Source organism: Pinus tabuliformis, chromosome 9 (assembly GCF_031772625.1).
Source record: "Pinus tabuliformis cultivar Carrire ecotype Pingquan chromosome 9, CPIR1, whole genome shotgun sequence".
NCBI lineage: Eukaryota > Viridiplantae > Streptophyta > Pinopsida > Pinales > Pinaceae > Pinus > Pinus tabuliformis.
Window position 1 is genome coordinate 1,765,808,009 of NC_142307.1, and position 16,277 is coordinate 1,765,824,285.

The 16,277-nt window shown below is 40.0% G+C and overlaps 1 protein-coding gene across 4 annotated transcripts in view; it reads left to right on the forward strand.

Annotated features, from left to right (window-relative positions):
• Positions 1-16,277, forward strand: part of LOC149155848 (protein NUCLEOLAR FACTOR 1-like) — a 305,921-nt gene that overhangs the window by 84,462 nt on the left and 205,182 nt on the right. For all 4 annotated transcript variants that reach the window (XM_089446065.1, XM_089446064.1, XM_089446066.1 and 1 more), the window contains one exon: positions 11,437-11,560. In XM_089446065.1, coding sequence (XP_089302191.1) covers positions 11,437-11,560 — 124 coding nt within the window. The remainder of the gene's footprint in view (positions 1-11,436; positions 11,561-16,277) is intronic.

The following is a 16,277-nucleotide window of genomic DNA, read 5'->3' on the forward strand; positions in this document are numbered from 1 at the left end:
TCCACAGTCCCCTGCAAGTAATGAAGAATGTGTTTTGCAACCAGCCAGTGCACTCTCCTCACACATGAACTGACTCACACTGTTAACTGCAAAACATATATCTGGTCGAATGTTGACCAAATACATCAATTTACCAATTAGCTGTCTGTATAGAGTAGGATCCACCAACTCGGAATCAGAAGCGTGAAGCTTCTTCCAATTAGTGATCATAGGTGTAGACATGGGTTTGCAATCCTCCATGTGAAATCTGCTAAGAATATCCACAATGTACTTCCCTTGTCCCAGGAAGAAATGCCTCTCCTCCTGCATTGCCTCCAATCCCAGAAAATAATGCATCAAGCTGATATCCTTCATCTCAAACTCTGAAGCAAGATCCCTCTTGCAATCCTCAATGAGTCTCTCTGCACCAGTGATGATCAAGTCATCAACATACAACACCAGAATGAGAGGCTCCTCACCCACCACAATGAAGTATAGGTTCTGATCAACCTCACTCTTTGTGAAACCCAACTGCTGCAAGTATGTATCAATCCTCGAGTACCAAGCTCTAGGAGCTTGCTTCAGGTCATAGAGTGCCTTTTTCAATCTGCATACATGGGACTCCTTCCCATGCACCTCAAAGCTATGCGGCTACTCAATATAAACCTCCCACTAAATGAAGCCATTGAGAAATGCGGTCTTCACATCCATCTGGTGGATCTTCCAACCCATCTCTGCTGCAATCGATATAATGGAGCGAATAGATGTATACCGAGCTACGGGTGTAAAGATCTCGTCATAGTCAACTCCCTCTACCTGTGAGAACCCTCTCGCCACAAATCGAGCCTTGAACTTCTCGATGCTGCCATTTGCAGCATGCTTTATCTTGTAGAGCCATCTGGAAGTAACGACTGATTTACCTTCAGGCCTCGACACTACCTCCCAAACATCGTTCTTCATAATAGAAGATTACTCCTCCATTATGGCCTCTCTCCAGACTTGCTCGCTGGCTGCCTCCTCATAACTAGAAGGCTCGGAGTCAACAATGCTTGTTACCAATGCCATGTAACTACAAAACTGCTCTGGTGGTTTGCTCTCTCTAACCTAGCTCTTTGGCCCAGGAATTGATGTGGCCGCGCACAAGGTATCTTGAAGCCACTTGGGCTTCCTCTTCCCTGTGCATACTTCTCCCACCAGAGTGAAAGAATTCTCATCATCGTCAGAAGCCTGAACTCCTGAAGGCCTGCCAACCGACCTCATGCCTGAATCTGTGCCTGTAGACGCTGAAGTACTGTGCGAACTATCCATTAGTGGACTACCTTGTGAACTGCTTTGCGGATGGCCTTGCATGTTGCTCGAAGAACCACCCACTTGACTCTGAGAGCCACTGCTCACTGATGGACCTAACGCTGTAATCGATGTACCTCATGATCCCTGACCACTGGATCCCTGTGATTGACTCAACTGCTCCTGAGGGTCTGGTGACTTTGGATACTCTAACTCCCGTGACCTCCTGAAAGCTCTCCCTTCCTTGAACTTCACATCCCACCCGACAACCACTTTCCTCTGTGCAGGAATATAAATTCGATAAGCTTTTGAGGTCTCGCTATAACCCACAAAGATGCCCTTGTCTGCAGTGGGCTCTAGCTTGGTCCTGTTCTCCTTGGAGACATAGGAATATGTAAGGCACCCAAATATACGAAAGTGCCCAACATCAGGCTTCTTCCCAGAAAAAGCCTCCTCCAGAGTCACATTCCCCAAGGCACGATGTGGACTCTTGTTCTGCAAGTACACAACAGTGTTGCAGGCCTCTGTCCACAAAAATAAAGGTAACCCCTGATCATGAAGCATGGCTTTGGCATCTTCTACAATGGATTTGTTCTTCCTCTCTGCAACCCCATTCTGTTGGGGGTTGTAAGGAACTGTGAACTCCCTTCTAATGCGCGCCTCAGCGTATAAATCAACAAACTCACCAAGGGTATACTCCCCTCCATTGTTCGACCTGAGGACCTTGATCTTCCTACCTGTTTGGGTCTCCACAAGAGCTTTGAACTCTTGAAACCACTTGAAGACCTCACTCTAGGTCTTCAAGAAATAAATCCAGGTCTTCTTGGAGTGGTCATCAATGAATAAAACATAGTACTCATAGCCACTCAAGGATACATGAGACATCCGACCACTCCCATCGGTATGAATCAAATTAAGGATCTCGGTTGCTCTGCTGCCACTGCTGGGAAAAGGGGATCTGACAAACTTCTCCATAGCACATCCTCTGCATACATCAAGGTGATTAGAACTGAAATCTAGCACACCAATGGCGATCTCCCGCAATGTACTCAAGGCCCCATGATACATGTGCCCCATCTTGTGGTGCCAAATCTCACACAACTCTGAACTGCTAGATCTGCTGTCGGTCTTGTCTCGGGTGCTGCTACTCAATGCCATCAGGGGCTGGAATGAGAACTTGTACACGTTCGCATGGCGCACACCAATCACTCTAGCTGAAGAAGCTGGAGTTCCCCTAGGATATATAAGCACCTGCTCTCTCCTGAACAACACATCATACCCTCTGTCCTCAAGTGCTGAGACGTATCAGGTTCTTTTTCATTCCAGGCACATATAGAACATCTGCCACTTTCAACGGAGGTTTGGGTCCCCTATCAAATGTCAATGTCCCCACACTGACTGCTCTAACCATGCTGTCATCACCAAGTACTACCTACATATCAGTATCATCCTCTAAAACCTCTGAGAAGTACTCTCTAACTCCTGCCATGTGGCGAGAAGCACCACTGTCAACATACGAAATGCTAGAAGATGCTCTGCTAGTAATGGAGAGTGCACACTCCCTCTGAACTTGTATGTTAGGTGATTTTGCACTAGTGGCCTCACAAGCTATGAACCCAAACTCCTGATCAAAGCTCTCTAAGAATCTCTCTATCTCTGCAGAAGCTGCCATGGGTTTGTCTCTCCCTTTCTTGTTCTTCTTCTCCGGACACACAACAACATAGTGTCCCAACTTTTGACAATTTCAACATTTGACTTTGGAATAGTCCTTCTCCTTGTTCTGCTGCTTGGCTTTACCTTTGCCTTTGCCTCCACTGTTGGAAGCTTTCTTCTTTGCTCTGCCCTTCTTACCTCTTGCTAACAATGCCACATTGCCATCCTCTTCCACCTGTTTGGCTGCCCTAAGATGGTTCATTCTGATCTCATTCTGAATGCCATCATCCCACAATCTCTCCCAATCGGGAAGGTTTTCTCGTGCAAGAATGCCATCCACAAAATTATCCCAAGTCTTGGGAAGACCATTTAAAGCAATCCTCACCAACTTAGTGGTATGCCGTAACTCTGTCAGTCTTTGTGAGGTATGCCGTAGCTTTGTCAATCTTAGCCATTTTAATGGCCTTCAGTTTCTCTTTTAGGACCATTTTTCTGTTTTCATTTGAGCTCTGGTAAAGACTGGTCAAGGCTGTCCACATCTCATGTGCATAAGTCTTTCCTCTCACATGAGGAATGACATGATCTTTGACTCCTTCCAGAATCAATCTTTTTGCCTTAGCATTCTTTTTGTTAAACTCTACCAACTGTACAGGGTCAGCAGGTACTGCTATTGGGTTCTGTGTGGTATTTACCATAATGCCCCAGACTTTTGCTTCCTCAAAGATGCTCTGGATTCTCTCCTTCCATGCACTGTAGTTGTTCTGCCCATCCAACCTGTCTTCAACTCTCAAACCCAAAGACATGTTTCACTGTCCTACCAAATTGAAATTTTCAAATATGTGGTAAAGGTTTATGTTTTCTGTGTAAAAATAAGCTTGCTGTAATTTTCACTTTGTTGTCCCAAACTGCACTTTTCAGCCAACCAAGCTTTGATACCATGAAGAGTTTCAACCCCCACTTCGGTTATCAATTTTCTTTATCTCTCCATGCATTTAGTTTTAAATCCAAGCATGATAAAAATTCTTAAATCTGGAAATGACAATATTTTCTGAAAACACAAATTTAGAGACTTCACAACTGCTGAAATTGTAGAAATAAAACACAGTAAAATTATGACAGCGACACACATAAAATAACACAGTGATTTTTTGTTAATGTGACCCTGGAAAAACCCCCCTACAACTCGTGGGGAAAACCAGTTTGAGAGCTCTTCTTTATTTCTGAAAATGCTTTTACAGAGAAACATAAATACACAGTAAAAATTCCAGCAATCACAAATTACAACTTATCTCGATTTCCGTGCTTGAACTCTGCCTCGAAAATTGTGCCAATCAGCAAACTGCCAAAACATAATTTTTTCCAGCAATAAAACAACATTAAATGCTGTACAACGTGCCTTGAAAATCGTGCCCATAACATGCCGTATGGACCGTACGAATTTCAACAATATGGATGCCTTGAAAATTGTGCCAAAATTTGCCTCGAAATTTGTGGCATTGTTGTTGTCCCTCTTCCTCGAATTTTGTGCCTTTCTCTTGCTGTACGATTTTGTCTTGGGATGCGTGCCAATAAATGTTGCTGCCCAGATTTTCTGAAATGTCTTCTTGCTGCTCTTCTTCACTTCCTCACTGCTCAGAAATTTTCTCCTTGCTCTCTCTTCTCTTTCTCTCAAATGCTCATGAAATAATGAATTGATCTTTTTCTCTTCTCTTCTCCTTTTACTCTCTAAATGACTTTTTGGGTTACCTTAATATCTAATGGCTGAGATTCATTTAGATCTAGGGATGAGAATAAATGTGCATTTAATTCTCACTTTCTATTTTTTAACTCACCCACTTAAATAAAGACCCACTTAGCCTTTTATTTCCATAGTCATTTTTTCACTTTCTAATTCTTCATTGACTTTAATAAAGTCACTTTTAAATTAGAATGTAACTTTACCACTTATAAAGTCACTTTTAAATTAAATTGACTTTACCACTCCTAAAGTCACTTTAGGAGAAAAGTACAAATAAATTTGGACACTTTTCCCTAGGCCAAAGAGCAAAGCCTTAGGGAACCACTTGTCCTCTGGGACCCAAATTTTAACAGATGTTAACCCTTTATGGGTTGTAGATACTTTTACGACAAGCTTGCTCATTTAGGATCAATGAGTTGAGATGTATGCAAATTTTTATCTTGTATTTTGATAGATATGATTCATTTTTGTATTGGTCTTGTTTGGATATGTGGCTATCTTGTAGAACTTTTTGGACAATTCTCGATGTGGTGTCAAATTATTTTTGTATGTGATGTTGAATTTAGGGATGTTATATGCCTTTATTATCATAGAAGGCAATTGTTCTTTGGAATCCCTAGTAGGGGGGGAATTGTGAGGTGAAGTGGGAGTAGCTTGGTTTCATGGTGTAACCATGTTGCTTTGATTTTGTTCTTCCATGTTCTTCATCCCAAGGCCAAGTTGTAGAGTGTTTGGTTAATTGCTTGGAGAGAGACACATCTTTGTGAGTAGTTATTGCTTGGATGATGAGGTGTGTGGACTTGTATGTGTGGGAGTGACTCCCACGGATGCTTGCAAAGTAGGTATGATGTTGATGTCATGATGGAGGAGTATTCTTCTAGCTTTGTGGAGGCACAAGTTTTGAAGTTTGTATATTTCCAGGGAGTTGATTGGTGTTACAGAAACACTTTTCTTGCTAAGAGGGAGTGTTATCTTTTGTAGTTACACCAATTGTGTTTTCAGTTAGCTAGGAGAGTGCTAGGTCATATTGATTTTAGGGTCGTATTAGTCCAATTCATGGATTTCGACTACAAATGGCTAGTTCCATATTGAACCAGTTGGTTCCGTATTGGAATAGGGCGTGGTTGTGTATGGAACCCCTAGTAGGGGCACAGGTATTAACGTTTGTATATTTCTAGGGAGTTGATTGGTGTTACAGAAACACTTTTCTTGCTAAGAGGGAGTGTTATCTTTTGTAGTTACACCAATTGTGTTTTCAGCTAGCTAGGAGAGTGCTAGGTCTTTTAGCCCCTTGGTGATTCTTGATGGACATACAGATGGTCTAATTTGAGTGGATGCTTGACTTTGGATCAATGTTACCAGAACTAGACCAAGACCATCAAAACCAATTGGTCAGATTGATTTTAGGGTCATATTAGTCCAATTCATGGGTTTTGACTAGAAATGGCTAGTTCCATATTGAACCAGTTGGTTCCGTATTGGAATAGGGCGTGGTTGTGTATGGAATTAGACTTAAATCACTGAATCGACCGACTTCATAGAACATGGCTAGGAACCACCGAATTTCAATTGAAAAAACAATAAAATAATTAAAGTGAAGCACAAAACCCAACCCTAATAATTAATGGTAATATTAAAATTTTAAAGTAGCTTTTACTTACTTTTTAACATTACCATCAATTGTTTCAAGAGGTTTGAGAGTGGTTCCAACCTCGTTGGACTTCATTGAGAGAAAGTATAGGCTTAGATCCCATTCAAAATTCAATAGACTTAGAAGTTTTTAGGATTTTGTGGTTGGTAGGATTTCAATGTTTCCACTGGATTCTATAATGTACAAGGGAATGGTATTGGCACTTAATCAAAAGCACCAAGCTATCCATGTACCTTTGAACTCCTTTGGGATGACCCTAGTGAAAATGTAGTCTTCAAGCAAAGTCATTGATTCGGCATGTTAAGCTTTTGTTATTATATTTTAATGCTCAAAAGGTAATATAGATGATGAGGATCCTAGTATAGGCAATGTTTTTGATGATATGTAGTTATTTATTGTAACATGATTTATTTAACTCTAGAGGCCATTCAAAGCCTCTTCGTTAATGTATTTTGGTTCAAATATGAACTACAATTGGTGCTATTTTGGTGATATGCACCATTACGTGCTGTATACATGAGAAACTTGGCATAATTGTGTATAAAGGTTTGGATTCATGTGGATGCACATGAATATGTATGTTGTTGTTGTTTTTTTTTTTTTTTAAATTTGAAGAGTTTGTGTGTTTTTTGGTCGATTGTATTTTTGGTCTAGTTTTTCTTTTCCCGATTTTTTTGGGATTCAATTTGGTTCACATTTTTGGGATTGATCAACTCAATGACTGGTATAATTTTGTTAACATTGACTTGGATAGAGTGGTAGTATAGTGCACTTACCTAGGGGGTTGTTATTCTATCTAGTAGGATGACTAACCCATTGGATGCACACAATAGGGTGCTGGTTGCTTGATTAGGAAAGGTATCAACCGAGGAAGACGAACACTAGGCACTTGGAGGAGGGCACTTAGTCCTAAAGGCATGGGACCATGTGACTGACTTTTGAGGTTTGGAGACTTGACTCGAGGATGCTTGTGTCAAGGAGCATACTTCATGGAAGTTGGTTGTGGATGCAGACACATATGTGAAGGAGAAGCATTGGAGCAAGTAATTACCTTGGTACACATGTTGAGGAGTGTTAGGCATAAGAGGACATGTGGCACACATATAAAGGAGCATGAGGACACTTGGAGTATGAATGGAATATGGTGCCCTCAAGGCCTCAGTTGCTTTGAACCGCTTGGCAAAACCATCCCAAACTCAAGTGAGTGCAACGATTCGTTAGAGTCTAAAACCATACATGCATCTAAGTGGACCATACTTAAGTTTTAAGGGCATAACAATACTTCAAACCAAGATCACCTTCAAATATCTAACTAGACCAAATCTTGTAAAAGTGTTCCCTACCTTTGTAGGGGTGGCTAAGTAGTCAACCCTATTAGGTGCTTCCAACCCCCAAGGGGAGGTGACATTTCCAAGGTCAACCATTCAATCCATGGGTATTAGGCAGTGGAGGGGAAGGACTTCATGGCCAAGTGCCATGATCAGGGGACCAACTAATGAGAGTCCACATCTGAGTGTATAGATGCAATGGAGGGAGCATTTGTGGAGGCATGAGTTAGCCCTCTGGTGTGCCTTGTACCTCTTTTTGATAATGCTATTTAAATGGTGCATAACTCAAGGATCAAAGCTTGTAGTTGTTCTTTATGATGTAGGATTTTTTCTACTTCTTAAGATGAGACCATTTCTCGTTCATTCGGGTTGGGACATGCAAGGGTCTTTTTTTGATGAGATGGAGCATCAAGTGCTCATGAACTAGGTGATGGCTAATGAGGGGTGTAGAGCTCATGGCAGCTGTTTTTCCACGCACTAATGTCTCGACCATCTTTTGCATTTTAACTTTTCTTTTTTGTTCATTGTGGCCATCTTATACTTTTTCATTCTTTTAGCTACATCAATCTCTAGGGCAATGTTTTCTGGCCCGACCCAGGGATGTGGATATGTGAATGCCAAATCCCAATGCACCAATGACAGTTAACCCAAAGGATGGAGATGGTATCAAAGGAATGATATTATATGGATACTGTTAAATATGGAGAGGGGTAATAGATACACTAATTCTATCCAAGTTTCCCAAGTAGTGCCCCTTCTATGGCCTTAAGGCCTTTGGGGTCCCATTGGACTAGGGCTAAATATTAACCCGCCTGGTAAGGTGAGAACAAGCTTACAATCAAGATCTATTAATCATCTAGATCACCCTTTTATCCATGTTAAAATGCCCACAACTTTAAGTAAAATCACTCGATTGCAAAATGGTCAAGATACATGTTGAGTAGTCGCCCACCTTCATTGAAGATAAATAATAAGATAGTAATTTTATCAATGTCCAACGAATGACTGCAAAGGTAGGTCATTAGGACTAAAGGATACATCGAATACGAGTACAATGTGGGAGTGCAAACACAACTCCAAGAAATTGCCAAAGCTAAATCTAGGGTAAAATAAAGTATAGAAGGATACAACAATAGGGCAACCTCATAAACATGTATATAATTGGATTAAAGGCCCTGGTTATGTAGAAGACTTAGTGAATAAGCCCAGGGCTAGAGGTTGATGATGTCAAGAATGCCCGAGTCTAATAGTCAATGACGAGGGATGCGATAGTGGTGCTGGCTCACTATTGGAGTTCTTTGGATCCAACAAGGACTCTGGCAGCACAATCGTAGGGGGGATGTAGGAGGAAAGAAGCTTTGGATATGTCTCTAGCTGCTTCGTTGGGGTTGGGGAGGAATTCATTGGGAGGGGGGGGGGTAGGGGTTGCACCTTTCTTGGGAGCCGTCTAGAACTAATCCTTTTGCTGCTGTGGGTGTGAGTGAATTGATGTGCTATTCGGCACTTCCACAACGGTCTTGAGGATACCGGTTGGCCTCCCGAAAGGGGGGGTTGAGGGGGGGACTCGAGGTCTCACTGTTTTACTATCTGAAATACTATGGAACTTAGGTTGCTGGTGAAGATGGTGGAGAAAATTAGCATATCATCATCAATGAGCAAATGTGTAGGGTTGTTGGCTGGCTGGTTATCCAAGATAGGAGAATTTTTTTCTCCTATGAGGTTACCCATTTTGGTGGGTAACAGTACTGAAGTAGTGCTACTCAATTGAACAACTACTAGACCCCCCTGTGGCTAACTAAGTAGGATTCTATATTCTTATTTAAAAACAAAAACTTAGCTCCTAACCCCAACCAATGTTGGAAATTAATGGTAATGTTAAAATTTTTAAAGGAAAAGGCAAAAAATCCTTTTATTTAAATTTTAAACTTTACTATTAATTATTTAAGGATGTTTGAGAGTGGTTCCAACCTCATTAGACTTCATATGGAGAAAGTAGAATTTCATATTCCATTAAAAAATCTCCAAACAAGTAGTTTTCAGGATTTCAAGATTAATGGGATTGCAACCTTTTAATTTAATTCTATCACGTATAAGGGTAAGGGATTGACATTTAATCAAGAGCGGCAAGTCATTTATGTACCTTGATGTTGGTGATATTGATTGTGAATTCCTTTATCATGGCCTTAGCAAAAATGTACTCTTCACTGAATCCAAAATCATTGGTTAGGCATGTTAATCTTTTTCTACCATATTATAAGGTCTAGATTAGGTAGTTTCATCAAAATAGGGTGGTTATAGGTAATGGTGGAACTTTGCTTGTCATTTAAATGTTCTTGCTTGTTTATTCACAATGTTTTGTTACAAACTTTTTTTTGTTGGAATCATGGTTTGAAATTTTTAAAATATATTTTTTTCATTAAAATATAAATATTTTATGTATTTTTTAGTAAACTGTCACTGAAATCAGATTGGTCTGATTCCATCTGAGTCTGAGTTGACCTTTGTCTGGGTCTGAGTTTGAGTCCAAGTTTTAAAACATTGCATACAATATGGTCGACAATGTTTCCAAGGCATTTTGGCTGTTTCTCGTGATGGGCACTTTTGGGAAATTTCCATGCCCACCTAAGTGCTGAAGAGGGGCATAGGACTTTTAGGAAACTATTTTTCTATCCATGCCTATCGTCTTTTATTACAAAACCGAGATAGGGGATTGATCTTTGAGGAGTTTGTCACCTTGATAATTAATGGTAATATTAAATTTTTAAAATAAAGTGGATGTTCTCCTTTATCTTAGCTTAAAGGATAGAAAAGGTAAGATAAACTTAAACTTTTAACATTACCGTTAATTTTTTTTGGATGTTTGAGAGTGGTTGCAAGTTCATTGGACTTCATATGGAGAAAGTTGAATTTCATATACTTTTCAGAATTCAGCAGACTTAACAGTTTTCAAGATTTTAGGGTGGAAGGGTTGTAGTGTTTCCATTGGATTCTATCATGTATGAGGGTATGGAATTGGTGTCAGTCAAAATGACCCATCTATGGTATTCTACATCATGTAATCCTATATGAGAGTTAATATAGGCATGAGTCTCCCTTGAAAATGTTACTTATGTGTATCATTCTTATTTTCTTGCAAGATAACATGTTATTCAAAACAAAAAAAAAGAAAAAAAACTTTATTCGATATTTTTTGTATTTTTTATATACCATATTTCCCCCATGTAGCCATTTGGGGGGGGTGAGGGGGGGGGGTTCACATTTCCTGATGTTCCTATTTCAAAAACTTGTTTCTTGCAACTTAGTAATATACCAGATTCACATGTCATCCTGAAGGGAGCTGGTTAATGTAGCTCACATTTCTCAATATGGCTTGCATTTTAAGTTATTGGCAGTCATGCTTTCTGTTAGTAAGATGAAAGGAAGTTGGGGCACTTTTAACTTTCCTTACTGCTATTTGTAAGATAGATCCAAAATTGGCGATATCTAACTGACTGAGCATGCAATAATATGTTGACCAAATCTGAGTAATATTATAATTGGAAGAGTGAATACCTAATTGGGGAGGGTGCCTGTGTTGGAGATTTTTTTTTTTTAAAGAAATGCATCGTATATTATGTCATGAAACAAATCCTTATGTCATGGAGAAAGATATTTATTGTAATTCGTCTGATTTTCTGTAATAGACACAACTCTGATGTTGTAAAGTCTCTCTTAGAAAGACCCTAGCTAATTAGCAAGGTTGGCATTGCTAACTTTTCAATTACTCTACTTTGCGGTTTCTGATTACTTTTTCTTTTCAGGAGGATGATAGACTTGCAAGTTATGGTGTGCAATCACGTTTACAGAAACATTGGCAAAGTATTCATAAAAAGCCTGATTGTGGCGATTTTACTTCTGCTAAACAAAGCCAATTCTTTTCTTTATGTAAGTGGAATGACATTTGTTGGGCACACTTTATTTATGGTGTATAATTTAGTAGATTATTTATTTTTGTAGTTATCCATGTTTTCTTTCCTTGAGAAGTCGTGAACAAGTATGAAACTTGATGATAACTGTCAGTGCAAATGATGGGAATGTTTATTACTAGATCTTCCTAAGAGTTTTCCTTCTTTCATTGCATATTAAATTATTAATGATGCAGGTTCACCTGATCAATGCCATAATAGCTGCATTCTAGCTAGGATCGCTATTTATTGTCAAACCTGTTATTCAACTGTATCAACTACCTACAGCTAACACACCAACTAACTATTATTAATGTAGTTGATGGCTTCTAGCTGCAGCTGTTCTTGTCTACTGCCTATGCTCCTTTGATGTTGGGTGCAATGGTATTTCATTTCTGAGAAGTCTAGTTTTCAGTGAAATCAAAGGGGTTTGTTGATCTCTATTTTGTGATGTGGTGGATCTCCTTGGACATTTTTCTGGATTGTGAAATTATACAAATTTAACACTTCAGCTTGAAAAAGTGATATAGGATATCAACAAAAATTGAACACAGCGGGTAGTGCCAGTTTTCTCACCAAAGATGTATTGTCTTTTAGTCTATTTTATCTTGTAATTAGAGCAGTGTTACCTTTATAAGCAATATATGGCCTGTATTGCTATATATTGCAAGTTGTTCCACAAGTGAATAATAAATTAACAATTGTGACAATTTCACCCTTTGGATTTATTGCAATAATATAAAAATATCATAATGATTTCAGTAATTGTCATGAACCAATGGAAATTGTTGCCCTGTCTATGTCAGTCTCACGGTCTCACCTTATAACCTGATTCTTGGTGTTTAAACCTTCATTTTGCAAAAGTGAGTTAACAGATTGAACTCTGAGGATACTGTGACCATTTTCCATCAAGCAAAGCAAAGGGAAATCTGCTGTCAAGTAAAACACAGGGGAATCCACCTTTCATTTCCATGCTTTGAAACATGTTTATTTTTGCTTTGATGTGATTTTGTATCTTCTGGTCAAGACTTATGAGTCAGGACAGATATCATAATTCTGTATATTGCTGTGCGAAGTACTACTTGACATCTTATACATTTTAAATATCAGTTTATTTTTATATTTATGTAGCAATTGCTTGTTTGATGTTGTTGTTGTTTTAGATGTTTAAAAAATTGAAAAAATGACTGTTTTTGTATATTTTCAAGTTTCCTGATATTTTCTGATATTTACCCTGACATTGCCAGTAAGTTATTGTCTGGACCCTCTGATAAATCTGCTGGGACGATAAACATGACATTGAATTAGAGCACGTAAACAATAAATTGTAATGTATTTGAAAGATTTAATCACTTCATAAGTTTTTGTTTAGGGATATCATAAATCAAGTCAAGAAGTCATCATCATGAATATGGAGTTGTTATTAGGAAGTCCTGATTAGTTGGGTGAGTAGTTTCTTTTTCCAACCATCATGTTCATATGACCTCAATGCTTTGGAGATTCTCTGCTGTTTTGAAATGAAGTTATCATCATGAGTGGGCTTCATATTTCCAGAAGAACAGGGCGAATGGCATTGTATTCATTCAAAACAACAGTCTATAAACATATGAAGACGTATCTCAGTCTAGACTATGCTTCTTTACTAGCTCCCCTTCACTTTATAGGGTTTTCCTTCTTGGGATAACCTACTGAGAATCCAGTGTTTCACAACAGGCCCAAGCATATAGACATCAAATATCACTTCATCAAGGATTGTGTGCAATGCCTACTGCCTGTCCTAGGAGTTCCCACAACCTAGGACAGGCAGTAGGTGTTGCACACAATCCCTAAAAAAACCCCAGTGCGGGAAAAACCAATTCTGCAGATGAGTATTTTATTTATTCTTCAACAAAACTCTATGATTGAAAATTACAACTGTTTGCCGTAAATTAGCAAACCTCCAGAAATTTGTTTCTTTCACTTCTGCAAATCAATTTGGCTTCCTAGAGACAACTTGGCCCTTCTGATCCAATTCAGCCTCCCTCTGGCTCACTAAATCGAACCACACGTGTGACCCTGGCAGCTTGGCCGTTGCTGGCACCTCACACTCGTTGGGAAAATCAACTCGAGCTCCTCTGTAATTCGAATTCTTCAGGAAAACTCAGCTTCCTTTGAGCTAATCGATCTCTCCGACAAATTTCTCCTTGCTTTGACAACTCAACCTCGCTGAGTCAATTCGCATTGGTTGGAAACTCGACCTCTCTCTGCAGATAAAATCAATCTCACTCTAACTCTGAGAAATTGGAAGTCGCTGTGAAGAATTTCCTTCGACAATTCTGACTTCAATCACGTTGATCTTGATCTGCTAGTGCCCCCACACTATCATTGTGCCCTTGCTATCACTGCAAATCTGTATCTCTGATATGTTCTTCAAATGCCCATATATTTCATCTTATAATCTCTAGTTGAGCAATCAACAACGACGATCTAATCTCAACCAATTGCTAAGATCATATTGACCCCATCAAATGAATTTTCTAGAAGTAACTAGAGGAAAATTGATTTACCTCAATTAATTAATCCATTTCCCTTAAGTTAGACTTAGGGAAATTAGTAAACTGGCTAATTAATTCTAATTAAGGTAATTTTTCTTAGAAATGTTTTCTGAGTATTGGAGAAAATTAATCCACTGTGTTCCTTAGCTTCATAGACACCATATGAGACTAGAACACCTGTGTGAGCTACATAAACTAACACTTCCTCTTAGTGAGGAAAGTGTTTTGCATAACACCCATCTTGTCTCTGAAGAAGATGAATCTCGCTTTCCCAAAGCCCTCGTTAGTATATCTGGTACTTGCTCATTTTTGGGTATATGTTGTAGCTAAACAATTGTGCGTTGCACATAGTCCTTGATGAAGTGATATTTGATGTCTATATGCTTGGGACTTGTTGTGAAACATTGGATTCTTAGACAACCTGATGCAACTCTGGTTGTTGCAGTGTATCACCATCGTCTCAACCCTTCGACCAAACAAGGCTACTAGCAGCTTTCAAAGCCATATGGCCTTGCATGTAGCCATGCTCTTTGCTATGTACTCTGCCTCTACAGAACTCAGTGCCATGGACTTCTGCTTTCTATTGTACCAAGAAACAACTCTTCATCCCATGCTGAAGCAACAACCTAAAGCGCTTTTCCAATCCATTGTATTACCTGCCCATTCTGCATTAGGATAGCCAACCAACCTGACACCATTACCTCTAGCATATTTGATGCCATACTTGATAGTTTTGTGCAAATACCTCAACACATGTTTTGCGGCTATGCAATGCACTCTCTTTGGTTCCACCATGAACTGACTGAGAGAGTATACTGCATAGGATATATCTAGCCTAGTGTTGACCAAATACATGAGAGAGTCAATCAACTGCCTGTACAAGGTGCGGTCTACATCGTTCTCCTTGGATGCGTCTACCTTTCTCCAATTCATTTCATGGGTGTAGACATGGCTCTGCAATCCTCCAGCCCGAACCCTTGTAGCATCTCGATGTAGTGTTTCCCTTGCCTAAGGAAAATCTCCCCATCTGTCTGCCACACCTCCATGCCTAGAAAGTAGTGCATAAGCCCCAAGTCCTTCATCTCGATTCTCGAATTCTGCTGCAAGATCCCCCTTGCACTCCTTTATAGGCCTTAGTGAACCTGTAAGAAACAAGTCATCCACATACAAGACAAGAATGAGAACCTCACCCCCAACCACCAAATAGTAGAGGTTTGCGTCTGCCTCACCCTTCATAAAGCCCATGCCCTGTAAAGACCTGTCAATGTGCTCATACCACGCCTTGGGAGCTTGCTTGAGCCTGTATAAAGCTTTCTTCAACCTACAAACGTGGGTCTCCCTGCTGTGTGTGCGCTACAAAGTCCTCCGGTTGTTTTATGTATACCTCCTCTTCCAACTCACCATTAAGGAATGCCGTCTTGACATCCATATGATGTATTTTCCATCCCATCTGTGCTGGTAATGAGATCACGACCCTGATAGAAGTATACCTGGCCATAGGAACAAATGTATCCTCGTAGTCTATTCCCTCCTTCTAAGAGACGCCTTGGCCACAAACCTTGCCTTGAATTTTTCGATGTAGCCATCTACACCATTCTTGATCTTATAGATCTAGCGTGATCCAACCATTGCCCTATCCATCGGTCTAGGTACACATCGTTTTGCATGATTGAGGTATACTCATCAACCATATCATGCCGCCACACCTGCTTCTTTGCAATCTCCTGATAGCTGGAAAGCTTCCTGTCAACTAAATGATTGACTAATGCCATGTAGCCAGTGTACCTCTCTAGTTGTCTCCATTGCCTATTCCCTGTCCTGGGAGTTCCCACAACCTCTTGATCATTTCTGAGTGTCTGCAGAACCTCACGGTTCCTCTTGCCACCTGTAGATGATGGAATATCCACCTCTGTATCCTCATGATGCATCTCCCTGATTTGCTGCATCTGCTGCTCCATACTTTGCGAAGTCTCAGGAACACCTGCACTTGAGCTAGTGCTGGTAATGGTCATTGTGCTAGTGCTCTGCTGCCCCTAGTCCTGCTGCTCAACTCTAGGAACTTTTGTTAGTTGCTCACTTTGATCATCAGTTGCTAACAAATCTCTGGACCTCCTATATGCCTTGCCCTCAAGGAACTTGACATCTATCATGACTATAATCTCT